This window comes from Citrus clementina, unplaced genomic scaffold (assembly GCF_000493195.1).
Source record: "Citrus clementina cultivar Clemenules unplaced genomic scaffold, Citrus_clementina_v1.0 scaffold_1, whole genome shotgun sequence".
Classification (NCBI taxonomy): Eukaryota; Viridiplantae; Streptophyta; class Magnoliopsida; order Sapindales; family Rutaceae; genus Citrus; species Citrus x clementina.
Window position 1 is genome coordinate 7,232,166 of NW_006263303.1, and position 16,905 is coordinate 7,249,070.

At 33.3% G+C, this 16,905-nt stretch overlaps 1 protein-coding gene across 1 annotated transcript; it reads right to left on the reverse strand.

Annotated features, from left to right (window-relative positions):
* On the reverse strand, positions 1-523 carry LOC18055957 (60S acidic ribosomal protein P2B). Its single transcript, XM_024177697.1, has 3 exons — positions 519-523; positions 224-393; positions 1-125 (listed from the first exon to the last, which is right to left on the reverse strand). The coding sequence occupies exons 1-3, from the start codon at positions 521-523 to the stop codon at positions 1-3; spliced, it is 300 nt and encodes a 99-aa protein (XP_024033465.1).
* Between the last annotated feature and the right edge of the window lie 16,382 nt (positions 524-16,905).

Consider the following 16,905-nt stretch of genomic DNA (forward strand, 5'->3'; position numbering starts at 1 on the left):
TTAAGGAAGCATTGTAACTCTTGAGTCGAAAAGACCGAAGCCTATATTGTCATTAGATTGTTCTTTGTCCTCCACTTTCTCCTCTTTCTTGGTCTCAACAATAGCTTGGGCAGCTTTTGCACCACCTGCAGAGTAGCAGCAACTACAACTCCACCATTAGAAGACATTCTGGCCAATTTCCCCCGCCTAGATGCGAATAACTCGGTTTTGTCTTTGCCATTACCTTCTAATAGAAGGAGTTCAAGCCTCTTGTCCTCACAATCAGCTCCAATAGAACCAAGGATTCCCTCAATATCATCGGCAAAAGGGGTGGTGTTTTCTCCCAAAATAGGGAACAAATATGCTGCATCACCTTCATTTCTTCTTTCTCTAGGAGGCTTTGGATTCTTAACACTAACACAAACACCAATAAGAGAGATAGTGGAGCAATAGATATAATAGACAAAAAAGAATTTTTGTTCAAATTATTATAAATTGTATAATAATTCTTTATTCGTCGTCAAGGGCTCCAGTGGGACGCCATAGTTATTGCTCCACCGAAATGGATTCGAGGTTTTGAATTTCTGTAAGGAAAAAATGTTGTAACTCTAAAATAAAAAAAATAATATTGTATAGTATATACAATTTATAATAATTTTAACAAAAATAATAAATATTTTATAAAAAATTTTATTATATAACTGTGAGATAAAATTAATTTATGATGGGTTTACTTACTAGATTAGAGAATCGAAATTTGCAATTAAAATCAACTCTTGTTTTCTTGGTAGAATAAAGAGACAAACAAGAGTTTGATCCATTTCCAAAACTCCTTAAAATATCCCACTCAAATTTTATTATTACAACTTTGTTCTCTATTTAAATATTAAAAAATACAAAAGCAAAAAATAATTGAATATCACAGTAACTCAAAACCCCCCAATCCATTTCATCAGGTAATTATTGTTGTTTCAATATAAATCAGAATAGAGCCATTGATCTCGTCATGCAGCACTATCGCAATTGCTTAGCCTATCGTTGTGCAACATGAACGATGTTTTCCACTTGATTTGAAGATGAAGAGTAAAAGGAGAAGAAAAGAAAGAAGAGAAAAATAAGAAATAAAAAAAAAAGAGAAAAAGAAATGAAGAATAAAAGAAAAAAAATAGAACAACAAATGAAGAAGAGGAGAAAAAGAAAAAAAAAGACAAAAGAGATAAAAATAATAATAATAAGATAAGAGAGAGAAACTAATATTATTATGAAAGTCCAACCATGTTGGAATCTGACAGTCATCATTAATACTCCACAATAGAGCAGCTCCACTATAGCTACCGTCTCATTGTAATTATTGTTATTGTTGTTGTTATTATTATAAGGATAAATTTTCAGTTACCCTCTCTGAGTGACAATCTCTAAATTATCCTCTTATTATTAAAAGAGTAATGATATAGCTATAAACTCTTGTACAAACTTATTTTGTACAAATTGATGTGGTATGATAAGATTGATTGAATTAAATATCACTTCACCGACATGATTTATTTTTATTATTTTATATTTTTCATTCAACCAATGAATTAATGTCATGTCAGTTTGTACAAGATAAATTTGTATAAGAGTTTGTGGTTGTATCATCACTCTTATTAAAAACATCAAGCTACCTAAAAAAACATTATCTTTAACCACTAACCTCCGTTGACTAATGAAAATACGAAAGTACCCCTACCCTAACATAATATTCTTATAACGACAATGTGAGGCTGAATAAAAATAGTTTATTTATGATAAGTCATTGAAAATGTAAAAGTTAACTATTAAAATATTAATATGTAAATAGTGAAAAAGAGATTAAAAAAATAAAGTGTGCAAATGATTTAATAAACCTAAATAAATTCCTTAAATTAGACATGTTAGTTAAGTAATTACAAGCCATGCCATTATATGTAAATTACGATAATGGCATAAAAATCAAATTAAAAAAATTTTTGGACCCATATGTAGTTGTGCTATGTCATGCAAATTACAAGTACACCATTAGTTAAAAATTCAATTTTTTGTGATAGCATTATCTCATGATTACAAAGACCCATGTACATGCATCACCAACCCAAAGCATTGAAATCCAGCTATTGCTTTAAAAGCTCCAACAAAGCAATGAGAATGCCATCCTCTTAGGGAAGCTCCATTAGCTTTTTTTATGAAGACAAAAAAGCGAAGTTGCAAGTGAATGACAAAGTCATCAAGTTTAAAAACAAATCGTGTACTTATTGTAGTGAACGAGCAACAATTAAAGTTTCTAAATTTACTACAAATCTTAAGAGGCTTTATTACAAATGTGAAAAGTCGGGATGTGATTACTTCAGGTGATGGGGACCATCTAGCCTTGAGTACAAGGTGATTGCACAATGGCTGGGTAAGTTGCAAGATGAAGAAGAGAAACATATTTTCCATCATGAAAATAAAAAGCTGAAGATAATAGCTGTCAAGCTTGTTGCAAAATCAAATAAGAGGAAGAGATAAATAAGGAATGAACATAAGCAATCAAAGTGTTGTATTTCATTATCAAAAGTTCATTATATTTTGATAGCACACGAGTTGTTCTTTTTTTATATATGTATGTTGCAATGAATATTTCATAAAAATTCAAGTGACTATTTGTACCCTTCTACTATTGCTCCTTTTATCTTTGTCCAAAACATGAATTACAACACTCCAAAAAAATTAGACTCACTATGATTCTTTCTAACTATCATAATCACTGCCCTAACAGTGTGTTATAGATACAAAGTTACATAAAATGACCATTATCATTTGTTTGTGGTGAGTGTGCTAAAATGAATGATGTTGTCCTATGCCTTCACTTCAAACGTACTTTGCAATAAAACACAACAACAATACTTTATAAGTATTTTAACACAATATAGGAAATTTAAATGCATCATTGAAAGACATTTGAACCCAACGGCATATTAAACAACTTATAGTAAATACGAAGGACCGATTTGCTCATTAAATCTCCTTTCGTCTTTCTTGTACGAAAGGCAAATTAGAAGGGCCTCTTGGAGTAGTTGTTTCTTCTGTAATTTCAATTCCTATTGTATGTGGCATTTCAAATGCAACTTCCAACATTTGTCTAGCTCGTCGTATGTTTGCTAAACCCCTTGTTGGCACTTACATATTGAGCAACAAACACAACACAATCATGAACATGTTTTGAACAAACTGATATCACATGTTACTCATATCACATTGATATTCCATCTATGCTAAAATTTTTAAAATTAACTTACATTGATAAGCAAACAAAATCATTAACTCCATCTTCTAAATATTCAACATATGTCATGCCTTTGAATATGAAACTTAAAAAAACTTGATGTAATGTCATTATTTCCTGCAACACTAGATGGTTATGTTGGTGTTGTTGTTGATGTCAATATAGGTGCTATAGTTGTGAGAGTAGCAGAACCCTTTTTTTCTTGTGTAGGTGTGTTTATCCTTGTCATTGAGGCAGAAACATTTATTTTTGGAAAATTCACCAGAGCTTGAAGCTGCTGCCAAAGTCTTTCGATGCGCCTAAATATTATGAATATAATAAAAGATTGTTAAAGGATAATAAAACATATGGTGGTAGTTAGGGGGAAAAAACATAAATTTATGAACACATGGGAGAATACGCTTTGCTATCATTATTCTAGTCTATTTGCTTGCATTGGCTATATTATAATAATAACATCTTGTATTGTGTCCAATGCCTCTGTAGTATGTACATGAAACTATGAATTTTTTTGTAGGATGGTGCTTTACCAGGCTTCTTTCTTCTATAAGTCTTGGGCCTACCAAGTGGTCTATATACATTTTGAGGTAGAGTTTCATCAGTCTCTATATGTGACCACTTAGACTTGTTGAGCAGATAATGAATTATGTCCGAATAACATTTTTAAAAAGCCTTTTTTGCGAAGCAAAAAGCAACATATGCTTTATAAGTAGTCCTTAAATGAGCATGACTACATGGTAGACTACTGATTTGCCACAGTTTATAGTCGCACGTAAGATCCTCTAAATTAACCATATATGAGTTTTTATTATTAATCATAAATGACTTGTTAGTATCCTCAACTTCAAACAACATTTCACTTGTTGATATGACAGAACCTTTTAAACTTAAGTAATTTGTTCATCGTTTTATTAATTAACCATATATGACTTTTGAAGGATAATATTTATGCAAGTGAATTAAGTGAAATCAAGATTGAAGACACTCAACGGACAACGGCGCATCAATAATATAGTTTAGTGCTCAACGAACAAATTAGTGTGATAAATTCTTGTAAAGCCGGTATGATTTAATTGATGCATGATTTAGCATTTGAGAAGCTCAAGAGATTAATTTAATTAAATACTTTTCATTAACTAAAATGTTTTATTTTTATAAAGTAAAGTATGTTGTGGATTTAAGTAATTTGAACTTAAATGCTAAGATTTGAAATCTTTGATTTTAAATAAGTATTAAATTTCAGAGTTGGACGTTTTTCCAAACATTTGAAATGTTTTGGGTCATACTATAATTTATGAATATTTTGGACTAAAGTGAAAGGTTTTGAGAACTTTGAAAAAATATGGGTATTATGTTAAAAATGACATTTGTGCGAAATACTAAAATCTTTGGGGCCATATCATAATTTCAGAAAGTTTGAGAAAGACAACTATTCTTAGGAAGTTCTGAAATTGGATCTATTTGTAAAGTTTTATGACGTTTTAGGCCATAATATAATTATAGAAAGTTTTAGGCTAAAGTGTAATTTCAGTGAACAGTGTTACTTTAGCAAAATTCAAAAATAACGGTAATATCACTATTCTTGAGTGGCTAGCCGGATAATCAAGCGGCTAACCGCTTGAGCGCGGGAATTTGCCTATAACGGCTAGTTTTTGGGCTTTCACTATAAAAACTCAACTCAAACTTCATTCTAAGTACGAATGCAAGCAAATATAAGATCATACAACATATATTGAGCTTCCAAAACGCAAATCATCATAGATTGAATCATTGTGAGCTATTATTTGCATATCCACTCTTAAAGAGAATTTTTGTTGTAATTTTCATTTCTTATCAAATTGCGAGTGTATAAGTGTGAGAAACACTTGGGGTAAAGTTAAGAAAATCATTAGGTCATTACCTAAGGAATGTAGATAAAAAAGGACTGCCATTGAGGAAGCTAAAGATTTGAATATCTTACCTATTGATGATTTAATTGGTTCTCTTATTTGTTATGAGGAAGATTTGGCAGCCGAAAGAGGAAATGAGGAAAAGAAGAAAAACATTACACTCAAAGCCACAAAATATGAGAGTGATGGAGAAAGTGAGTCGGATGATGAGGAGTTGGCTATGCTAGCAAGGAGGTTCAGAAAATTTTTCAAGAAAACCGGTGACCGAAGAAAATTTAGAAACTTCAAAAACCAAAAGGAGAAGAAATAGGTAATCATATGCTATGAATGCAAAAAGCCCGGCCATATAAGATCGGAATGCCCACTTCTCAACAAACTCAAGAAGAAAGCTATGGTTGCTACTTGGGATGATAGCGATGAAGATTCAAGCGATAAAGAAGAATCGCAAGAAGTATCAAACCTAGCACTTATGGCAATAGGAGATGATGATGATCTCAAAGAGGTAAGTGATCCAACCTATGATGAATTGTATGATGCTTTTAAATAAATGCATGATGAGTTAATGAAAATTGGTAAAAAGAATGCATGCCTTAAAAAGCACTTGCTAGAATTTACAAATGAAAAGGATGCCATGCAAAAATGCAATAAGTCATTGAATGAGAAGATTAAAGGATTAGAATTAGAGAATAAAACCTTGCATAATAGAGTTGCATTATCAAATGAAAAACCTAGCACTTTACATGAGTATTTAGAGTCACATGTAGATGATTTGAAAAAGGAAAATGAAATGCTCAAGAAAAAGAATATTGAACTTAGTAATGATGTTCTAAAATTTACAAATGAGCAAAAGATGTTGGATAACATGCTTAACTCCCAAAAATGTGTTTTTGATAAAGGAGGACTTGGGTATAAGCCTAACTTGAAGCAAAAGTATTATAAGAATTGTTTTGTTAAAGCTACCTCCACAAATGATCATAAGATTGTTTGTCATTATTGTAATCAAAATGGTCACATGAAATATAGATGTCCCATAAAAAGGAATGCATATAATGGTGTCAAATGTGTGTGGGTTCCAAAAGGAACCGTTGCTAACGATCAAGGACCCAAAAAGGTTTGGGTACTTAAGACATAAGATTTTCTTTGTAGGGTTTGAAGAAAAAGATAAATAAATGGTACTTGAATAGCGGATGTTCTAGGCATATGACCGGAAATTATGCATGGTTCTCAAATTTCACCAAAATCGAAAATGGTGGAGTTGTATCCTTTAGAGATAACTCAAAAGGAAAACTTCTCGGAATTGGAAATGTTGGTAAAATTTCTTCAACTCTAATTGAAAATGTGTGCTTGGTTGAAAATTTGAAACACAATTTAATTAACATTAGTCAACTATGTGACAAAGGTTATAAAGGGGTAGGCAAATTATCCGACCCCACCCGATCCGATCTGAAAAATTTCGGGTTCGGATCGGATCAGGTGGTCAACAAAACCCGATCGGGTGAAATTATCTCAACCCGATCGGATCATGATCGGATCGGGTGAAACCCGATCCGATTCGAAAACCCGATCGGGTTGAGACAAAAAAAAAAACTTGGGCAAAAATTACAGATTTACACTTACAGTATCATACAGACACACACATGACACACTCACATCTCACACGAGTACAGGCACTGAATCAGTAACTCACACTCTCACATAAACAGAATACAGATCACAGTACAGAGTACAGACTCACGGATTTACAGTAATTCACAATTCAATTCAGTAATTCACATTTCACAAAGTATTCACCACAACAAAACAATTCAGGAATTCACTCCAAACTATTCACCGTAACAAAAGTTACAAAACAATTCAGTAATTCACCAAGAAAACAACACAAGCAAAGCAAAGTAACAAGTAACAACTCACAGTCACAAACCCTCACTCACGGTATCACTATCACAATTCACAAACCCTCACTGTCACACACAAATCACTAAAACCAACAGCCGTCAAGCACAAGCAGGCAGCAGCCAACCCACAGTCCCACACTCATTCATGCCTCACGAAGTCACGGCCTTCGTCGCTCACCTCACCACACGCAACAAACACACACGCACAGTTCATGGAGCTAGCTTCAACCGGCCACCACACGCAGCCAGGAACCACTTCTGAGAACGACCCCAACCGAAGCTGAAGCTGATTCGCGAAGATCGTGACCCGATTTATAGATCTGCTGCAACCAAGCACCGGATCCACGCCTTAAATCCTCCACTCCACCATAACTCAGTCCGATTGAAGATCCACCCAACAAGCTTCCTCCGATCCACTCAAGTCTCCACCATTGGCATTCACGGGTCACGGCTGTTGAGTGTTGACATCCGGCCACCACACCTATTCACGGTCACGCCTCACAGGTCATGGATCCAGTCTCCAGTCTCAAAAGGTCTCTGACTCTCTTCACTCTCTGTTTTGGAATTAGAAGTTGGAAAACTTGGAAGTTTGGAATTGGAACTTGAAGGCTTGAAGCCCGAATCAGCAAGACAGCAAATCTAGCTTTTAAAGTTATTTAAGAGACATTTTTCGAGTGGTGATGATGACATTTTCTGAGTTTCTCGTCCTTTCTTTAGGTATGCTCAGAAAGTGTTTGTTCAGAATGAGGGCAAGAGAGTAGTATCTGAGGTGGAACGATATTTGAGTGACCCAGTTAAAGATCCGAGCAATCTTAAGCTCAATGTTTTGCTTTGGTGGAAGGTTAATGGATCGAAGTATCCGATATTAGAGGAAATTGCAAGGGATGTCCTCGGTGTTCCTGTTTCCACAGTGGCATCTGAATCTGCCTTTAGCACAGGGCGTCGCGTCATTGACGAATATCAAAGTTCTTTGACCCCTTGTATGGTTGAGGCATTGATATGTACCAAAAATTGGTTACAAGCTAAACTTTTTGCTAATCCTGTCTACAACCTTCAGGAAGATAGTAAAGAGCAGATATTCCATATGGAGCTACAAGAAGGTAATATTTTTCTCATACTTTATAAAGTTAAGATGTATTATAACTTTATAAATAGCATCTACATGTACTTAAATTACTTACTAATTTCATTTTTTTTTGACATTTTAAAGAGTTTGTAAGATCACAAGCTTCAACGGTGGAAACAGTGAGCGCTGATATGGGTGTTATGGATATTTGAAAGGTAATTCTTAATATATATTATTATTTATAATTTCATATTATATGTTTAGGTTGTAATTTACACTATAATAATAGACAATAGTTGTTATAGTTTTAATTTATAAGTTTTAATTCAAATTGTAATATTATAATTGTTTCATTTATTTTAGACACATTGAAATTGCTGGAATGGTATTACTTAGGAATTAGGATTATTTTTAAATTTACTTGGTGATGAATTGGGCATATGTGTTTGTGTTTAATGTCTCTTTATTTGTAATGCGGCTTAAAGAAAGTAGTTAAACGGTTATCATATATTATTTTTTCAATTTTTCCCTAGGGGATATATGCTTCAATTCTTCAACTTGGAGTAGAAGAAATTGAAGTTAAAAGTTGTCAAAGTGCTTGCGAGGAACGGTGGAGCCGTGGAGGAAGCTGATCTAGATTTACATTTAAACTTTGTTGTGTTTTGGATTTTGGAACTTTGTCATTTGTGTTTTGGAAAATGGAAACTATTTAATTATGTTTAATTTTGTGTTCTAAAGATTAATGTTTAGATTTTAGAATTGGACATTGCGCTTTGGATGGAGACTATTAAATTTAAACTTTGTGTTAATTTTAATTTTATGCTTTGTGTTAATTTTTAATTTTGAATCATTTGAATTTAATTCTAGAGTAGTTTTCTTTTTTTGTTGGTTGAAATGAATGGATGGATGAATGAGGGAGGACAAGGAAGGTGGGAGAGAAATGTCTTAGTTAGCAAGGTGACAAGAGTGGAAAAGAAACCAATTGAAAAATTCTAAGAAAAAAGGAAGACTAGAATCCAGCTTAGATTATTTGGAATTTTGGATACCATGCATATATTATTTGGAATTTTGGTTATAGGATGCACATGATAGTTCAACTTTTTTCATTATTAAATGGCAGAGGTATGAGTATTTGTTACAGCTTAAAGCATTGATGACATACTCCATTGAAGATTTTTCTTTGTATTGACAAGTTGGGTTGGTTTTAATAGTCTGCAAGTGCACAAATTCTGTTATTGCCAGAATGTGAGTATTTCTTTGTATTGACAAATTCTGCACGTGCACAAGCCACAAATGCTTGTTTTATAAATGACATGCACGTTCATGTTATTATTGCCAGAATGAAAATGAATCAATCCCTTACGTTTGTTGTGTTTGTCTTTTGGATTAGATAAATGTTGTCAAAGTTTGGTTAATTATTAGAACTAAGTAATTAATTATTAGAACTAAGTAATGAATCAATCCCTTGTTTTATAAATGTTGGGCAATAATGCAAATCTTCTGTCCGTCTCTATAAATTGTTTTATACATGTTGTCAAATTTTGGTTTCTTTTAAACGGCTGTATGCCTGTATCTCCCGAGGTCCCCATGGCAAAAAGAGTTAAAAAAAATAGAAAAAATACAATAAAATTATAATAAATTAATTTCCTTAGTTAGAATGTGACTTTCCAGCACCAAAACCCCTTAGGAAAAAATACAATAAAATTATAATAAATTAATTTCCTAATTTCACCTCCCCAATTGCCAAATTAATTATAACCCGAATTGATCCGAATAACCCGAATTTAATCCGAACCCAAATTAACCCGAATCCGATCCGATTACACCCGACCCGAATTAACCCGAATTCATCCGAATAACCCGAATTTAATCGAAACCCGAATTAACCCGAATCCGATTTGATCCAAACTCCACCCGACTTTTTAACCCGATCCGATCCGATCCGAATTTAATTCGGATCAGATCGGATCGGGTTTTAAGTTCGGGTGGAGTTCGGATCGATTTTTATCCAACCCGACCAACCCAAAACCCGATCGGGTTGATCCGAACCCGATTTTGCCCACCCCTAGTTATAAAGTTGTTTTTGATAAATCAAGATGTGTTATTGAGAATGCATGTGATGGGAAAATTTTGTTTATGGGAAATAGATGTGGCAATGTTTACACGATTGATATAGAGTGTGCATTTACTCATGATAAATATTTTTCGGCATTGCATGATGATGATTGGTTATGGCATAGAAGACTAGGACATGCTAGCATGGATTTAATTTCAAAAATTTTGAAAAACGATTTAGTTAAAGGTCTTCCAAAAATTAGTTTTCAAAAGGATAGAATTTGTGAAGCATGTCAATTTGGAAAGCAAATCAAAACCTCTTTAAAAAACAAGAATCATATTTCTACTTTAAAACCTCTTTAATTACTTCACATAGATTTGTTTGGACCCTCTAGATATGCTAGTTTAAGTGGCAAATTTTATGCATTTGTAATTGTAGATGATTATTCTAGATACACATGGGTATTATTCTTAGCTAATAAGGATGATGCCATTGGTGCATTTAGAATTTTCTGTAAAAAGGTTCAAAATGAAAAGGGTTATTCTATTACTTGTATTAAAAGTGATCATGGTGGAGAGTTTGAAAATCATGCATTTGAAAATTTTTGTAATGATTTTGGCATTGAGCATCAATTTTCATCACCTAGGACTCCACAACAAAATGGAGTTGTTGAGAGAAATAATAGGTCTATTCAAGAAATGGCTAGGACCATGTTAAATGAAAATGCATTACCAAAATATTTTTGGGCCGACGCCGTTAACACCGCTTGTTATGTCTTAAATCAAGTGTTGATTAGACCTCATCTGAATAAAACTCCCTATGAGCTTTGGAAAGATAGAAAACCCAACATTGATTATTTTAAAGTTTTTGGATGCAAATGTTTTATTTTAAACACAAAAGATAATCTTGGTAAATTTGATCCAAAATCTGATGTTGGCATCTTTCTCGGGTATTCAAACTCAAGCAAAGCTTATAAAGTTTATAATAAAAAAACTTTAGTTGTTGAAGAATCCATGCATGTTGCGTTTGATGAATCTAACCCCTCCTCTGCGGAGAAAGGAGTTGTTAATGATGATGCAGATGGAGAGTTACAAGAAGAATCATCAAAAGAGAATCAAGCGAATGCACCACAAGAAAATCAAGAGGATAGACAAGAAGAACAAACAAATATGGAGCTGGAGCAACAAGAAGGTAGTTCTCAAACACTTCCCAAGGAGTGGAGGTATGTTTCCTCTCATCCTAAGGATTTAATTTTAGGTGATCCTTTAAGAGGTATCACAACTAGATCATCACTTAGAAACACATGTGAGCATGCTGCATTTATTTCTCAAATTGAACCAAAATCTTTTGCGGATGCGGAAAATGATGAGTTTTGGATTATGGCAATGCAAGATGAGTTAAATCAATTTAAGAGAAATAAAGTATGAGAATTGGTTCCTAAACCGGAACATCAATCCATTATAGGCACTAAATGGGTATTTAGAAATAAAATGGATGAATCCGATATGGTTGTAAGAAATAAAGCTAGATTAGTGGCTTAAGGATACAACCAAGAAGAAGGAATCGATTTCGATGAAACATTTGCACCTGTAGCTAGATTAGAATCCATTAGGATGTTGTTAGCATTTGCATGTCATAAAAATTTTATTTTATTTCAAATGGATGTCAAGAGTGCTTTTCTAAATGGTTATATTATGGAGGAAGTTTATGTGAAATAACCTCCTGGTTTCGAAAATGAGAAATTTCCAAATCATGTGTATAAGTTATCAAAAGCATTGTATGGATTAAAACAAGTACCTAGAGCATGGTATGATAGGCTTAAAAATTTCTTGTTGGATAACGGTTTTTCGATGGGAAGAGCAAATACTACCCTCTTTATTAAAAATAAAAATCAAGATATACTTATTGTTCAAATTTATATTGATGATATTAGTTTTGGTTCTACTAATGAATCTTTGTGCAAAGAAATTTCCTCTTGTATGAGTAAGGAATTTGAGATGAGCATGATAGGAGAATTGAAGTATTTTCTTGGACTTCAAATCAAACAAAACAATGAGGGGATCTTCATCAACCAAGCTAAGTACGTCAAAGACTTGCTCAAGAGATTTGGTATTGATGAATCAAATACCAAGAATACTCCAATGAGTACAACAATCAAGTTTGATAAAGATGAAAAAGGTAAAGAGGTTGATATTAAAAAGTATCGAGGTATGATCGGATCCTTACTTTACTTAACCACAAGTAGACCCAATATCATGTTTAATGTATGTTTGTGTGCAAGATTTCAATCATGTCTCAAGGAATCTCATTTGCTTGCTGTTAAAAGAATTTTTCATCATTTCAGTGGAACCATAGATATTGGCCTTTGGTATCTTAGAAGAACTCATATAGATTTAACTTGTTATTCGGATGCTGATTTTGCTGGTTACAAGGTCGATAGGAAGAGTACTAGTGGAACTTGCCATTTTCTTGGTCATTCGCTTGTTTCATGGTTTAGTAAGAAACAAAATTCGGTGGCACTCTCAACTACTGAGGCGGAATATATTACCGCAGGTAGTTGTTGTGCACAAGCACTTTGGATGAAACAAACACTTAGAGACTATAGTATTAATCTTGAAAAAATTCCTAGCAAGTGTGATAATACTAGCGCCATAAATCTTTTAAAGAATCCCATTCAACATTCTAGAACCAAGCATATAGAGATTAGGCATCATTTCTTGAGAGATCATGTTCAAAAAGATGATATTGCATTAGAATTTATCTCTACGGAAAAACAACTTGCCGATATTTTTACAAAACCCCTTTGCGAAGAAAAATTTTCAAAAATTCGGCATGAACTTGGGATGATGAAATTTTCGCATTAACATCTCTGTTTATGTTATTGACTCTATTAAAATTGTTTGCTTAATGATTATTAATGTTTATGAAGTGTTTGAGCAAGTTAGATATATGTGGTGTTTGATTTATTAATTTTTGAATGCTTATGTCTTTCATGAATATATGCTTGTTGGATGGATTATTTGTTTGAATTAATCATCTTTTAGATGTTTAAAATCATGAATCATGCATTAAATTGGCTCTTGAGATGTTTCGAGATCACAAAATGGTCACGGAATTGATCGAAATTAGCCGGAAATCAACTTGAGTGCAACTGGACAGCAACCAGGCGGCTAGCCGCTTGCCCCCAAGCGGCTAGCCACTTGGTCACGGGTTGGGCATATTTTTTTTGCCTCTTCTTCTTCCTTTGTTTATTTTCTGCACATGCTCTCTCTTTCACTCAAAACCGTGAGCAACCCATCCATTTTCACTTCCATTTTCTTCCATTTTCATCCATTTTCATGCCCAAATCAACCATTCAAACTAATACCCATGCATTTCATCTTCATTAAACACTTCTCCATCATGATTTCTTCACTTGTTCTTCATCATTCCATTCTCATTTCATTCACGCATGAATAGTGTTCTCCATTTTCTTTCTCAAATTTCTTCATCTTTCACTCATTTTCTTGTTAAAATCAATCATTCAACTCATTATTCATCCATTACTCCTTCAATTTTCACTCTCAAAACAACATTTCATCAACTCTCCACATAAAACCCAAAATAAAAAATTATCACTCTACCTGTTTCTCTCTCTTCATTTTCAAGTTTCCTTTAGCCCATTTTTAATTCACTCTACATCATAAATTAGGTTCATTCATCTCTAAGATTAATTTTCTCGCCTCAAACAATTCCATTTCACCCAATTTTTGTTAAATCCGAAATTACATTTTTAAGCTCTTTTTTCTTCCAACAATGGCGGGTGGTGACAAGTCCAAGGGAAACACGTGGCCAAGAAGCATAAGGATGATCATGGAGACTATTTGGACTTTATGTTGCTTCATTTTCCTCGACTCCAACTTCGGAAACATTTTCTTGACCATTTCAACCAAAGGATGGTAATTACTCCTTATTTTGTCAATCTTTATAATATGGAGAATTTAGAAATTTGTGATAAATCTCTTAAAGATTTACTTATTGCTATGGGATGGAAGAATGTGTTAGTCGTTAATGATCCTTACTATGAAAATTTAGTCAAAGTTTTCTATTCGAATATGGATACGGAAGTGTCAAATAGAATTGTTACTAATGTTGGGATAGTTCACATTGAATTTGATGTTGCTTTGCTAAATTCTATCCTTGGCACTCCAAATGAGGGATTGGAAATGTATAGTGCTAGAGCCAAAATCAAACAACCTTGGTTTTCCCTTGAAAATGTCGTTCGAAAAATTTGTCAACGGCGTGATTTGTCCACTGCGTTCTGTAACTCACCTTTGAAATCTCAAGCCTTACCTCTTCAAACTCGAATCCTTCATTATGTTCTTCATCATGTGATTACTCATAGGGCTAGTCATGCGGATGAAGTTAGTCATTTAGATGTAGCCATTTTAGACTGCATTCTAGAGGAGAGGGTGCTAAATATTGGGTAAATTATCCTTCATCACATGCTTAGTACTCCCAACTTAGCCAAAAGATCCTTTCCATATGCTAGTATTATTACCCAAATTCTAGAGTATTTCCATGTCCCTATAACCGAGCCAATCTCCTTGGATTCAAGGGAATTAGGTGATGAATCAATTGCTAATTTGGGTTTTTATTGGAGGGATAATCAATGGCATAAAGATGAAAGAAACAAAAAGGTTGGGGACATTGCTCCTACAGATCATCGTTTCTTTAACGATGTCCGTCCCCCACACTTGCTTCCTAATCTTAGTGCTCCATATCTCTCACGCCCTCCACCTTCCGAGGGTCCTTCCCACTCTACTTCAGCTGACTCTGAGGATCCGTTGCAGCAGCTGTTAACTAAAGTGGATTCACTTTCTGAGCGGCAAGACAAACTTCAGTCTATGCTTGAAGCTTTTCACCTTCAGTCCATTTCCGAGCGTGAGCGTCTCTTTGCTCAACAGCAGCAGCTTCTTGATGGCCAGCAGTAACTTTTTGCAGCTCTTGGATTTTCACCACCATCCTCTTCATCACATCTACCATCTCCTTAGCACTCTATTTTATTTTGTCATTTGTCACTCTGCACTACATTTATTCATGCATTGTGGTTTTTCATTTGCGGATGATATCTTGTCGTTTGATATTTGGATATGTTATTTTTAATTTGTGGATTAAGGATGCTTGTTATTTAATCTTCGGATATGTTATATTTGGATGATGTTTTCGGATTGATTAATTATATGCTTAATTCTTATGTGTTGCTTGATAACTTGGTGGAGTTGTTGGTTTGTTATACTTGTTAAACCTTATATGGAAGTGTTTTTAACCACATTGTGTATTTAAGGATTTGTTCATTTTTAAGGGGAGACTCTGCCGAAATTTTTGCTCGCCCAAAATTGGTAATATTTTCATTAAATTATTTTTGGTGATCTTGTTTCAAATTGCATATATCTATTTTTTAAAGCGGGAAATAAATATGATAAGTTTTTGCTAATGTCATTTTGGTTAAATTTTTCGGTCTTCGCATACATTTCTAGTCATTTTGATGATGAAGGGGAGGAAGTCATGTATTTTGAATTTTGAATATGAAGACATGTAATACATATTTTGTATTTCAAGTATTTATGCATGTTTTTGAAATATTAAGGGGGAGCTTTCGAATTATCTAAATCAAATATTCAAGGGGAGTTTTTGTTTTGAATTTCATTTATATGTTTAATTATATATGCCATGTATTAAGGGGGAGTATAAATGTCAAAATACATGAGATGTTTATCATCATCAAAAAGGGGGAGATTGTTAGCCTAAAGGACTATACATAATGTAATTTTGATGATAACAAACATGTGTATTAAGTAATTTAATAAATATTGTATTTCACATTTTCACTAGTTTTTGAAGAATAATATTTATGCAAGTGAATCAAGTGAAATCAAGATTGAAGACACTCAACGGACAACGGCGACATCAAGAATATAGTTTAGAGCTCAACGAACAAATTAGTGCGATAAATTCTTGTAAAGCCGGTATGATTTAATTGATGCATGATTTAACATTTGAGAAACTCAAGAGATTAATTTAATTAAATACTTTTCATTAACTAAAAGGTTTTATTTTTATAAAGTAAAGTATGTTGTGGATTTAAGTAATTTGAACTTAAATGCTAAGATTTGAAATCTTTGATTTTAAATAAGTATTAAATTTCAGAGTTGGACGTTTTTACAAACATTTGAAATGTTTTGGGCCATACTATAATTTATGAATATTTTGGACTAAAGTGAAAGGTTTTGAGAACTTTGAAAAATATGGGTATTATGTTAAAAAGGACTTTTGTGTGAAATAATAAAATCTTTGGGGTCATATCATAATTTCAAAAAGTTTGGGAAAGACAACTATTCTTAGGAAGTTCTGAAATTGGACCTATTTGTAAAGTTTTATGACATTTTGGGCCATAATATAATTATAGAAAGTTTTGGGTCAAAGTGTAATTTTAGTGGACAGTGTTACTTCAGCAAAATTCAAAAATAACTATAATATCACTGTTCCTGAGCGGCTAACTGCTTGAGCGCGGGAATTTACCTATAACGGCTAGTTTTTGGGCTTTCACTATAAAAACTCAACTCAAACTTCATTCTAAGTACGAATGCAAGCAAATATAAGATCATACAACATATATTGAGCTTCCAAAACACAAATCATCATAGATTGAATCATTGTGAGCTATTATTTGCATATCTACTCTTAAAGAGAGTTTTTGT

Bases quoted from the DNA above. Each gene is read 5' to 3' on its own strand.
- LOC18055957 (XM_024177697.1), bottom strand. The intron at 126-223 runs GTAATGGCAAAG...GCTACTCTGCAG, and splicing joins TGAACTCCTTCTATTAGAAG to GTGGTGCAAAAGCTGCCCAA.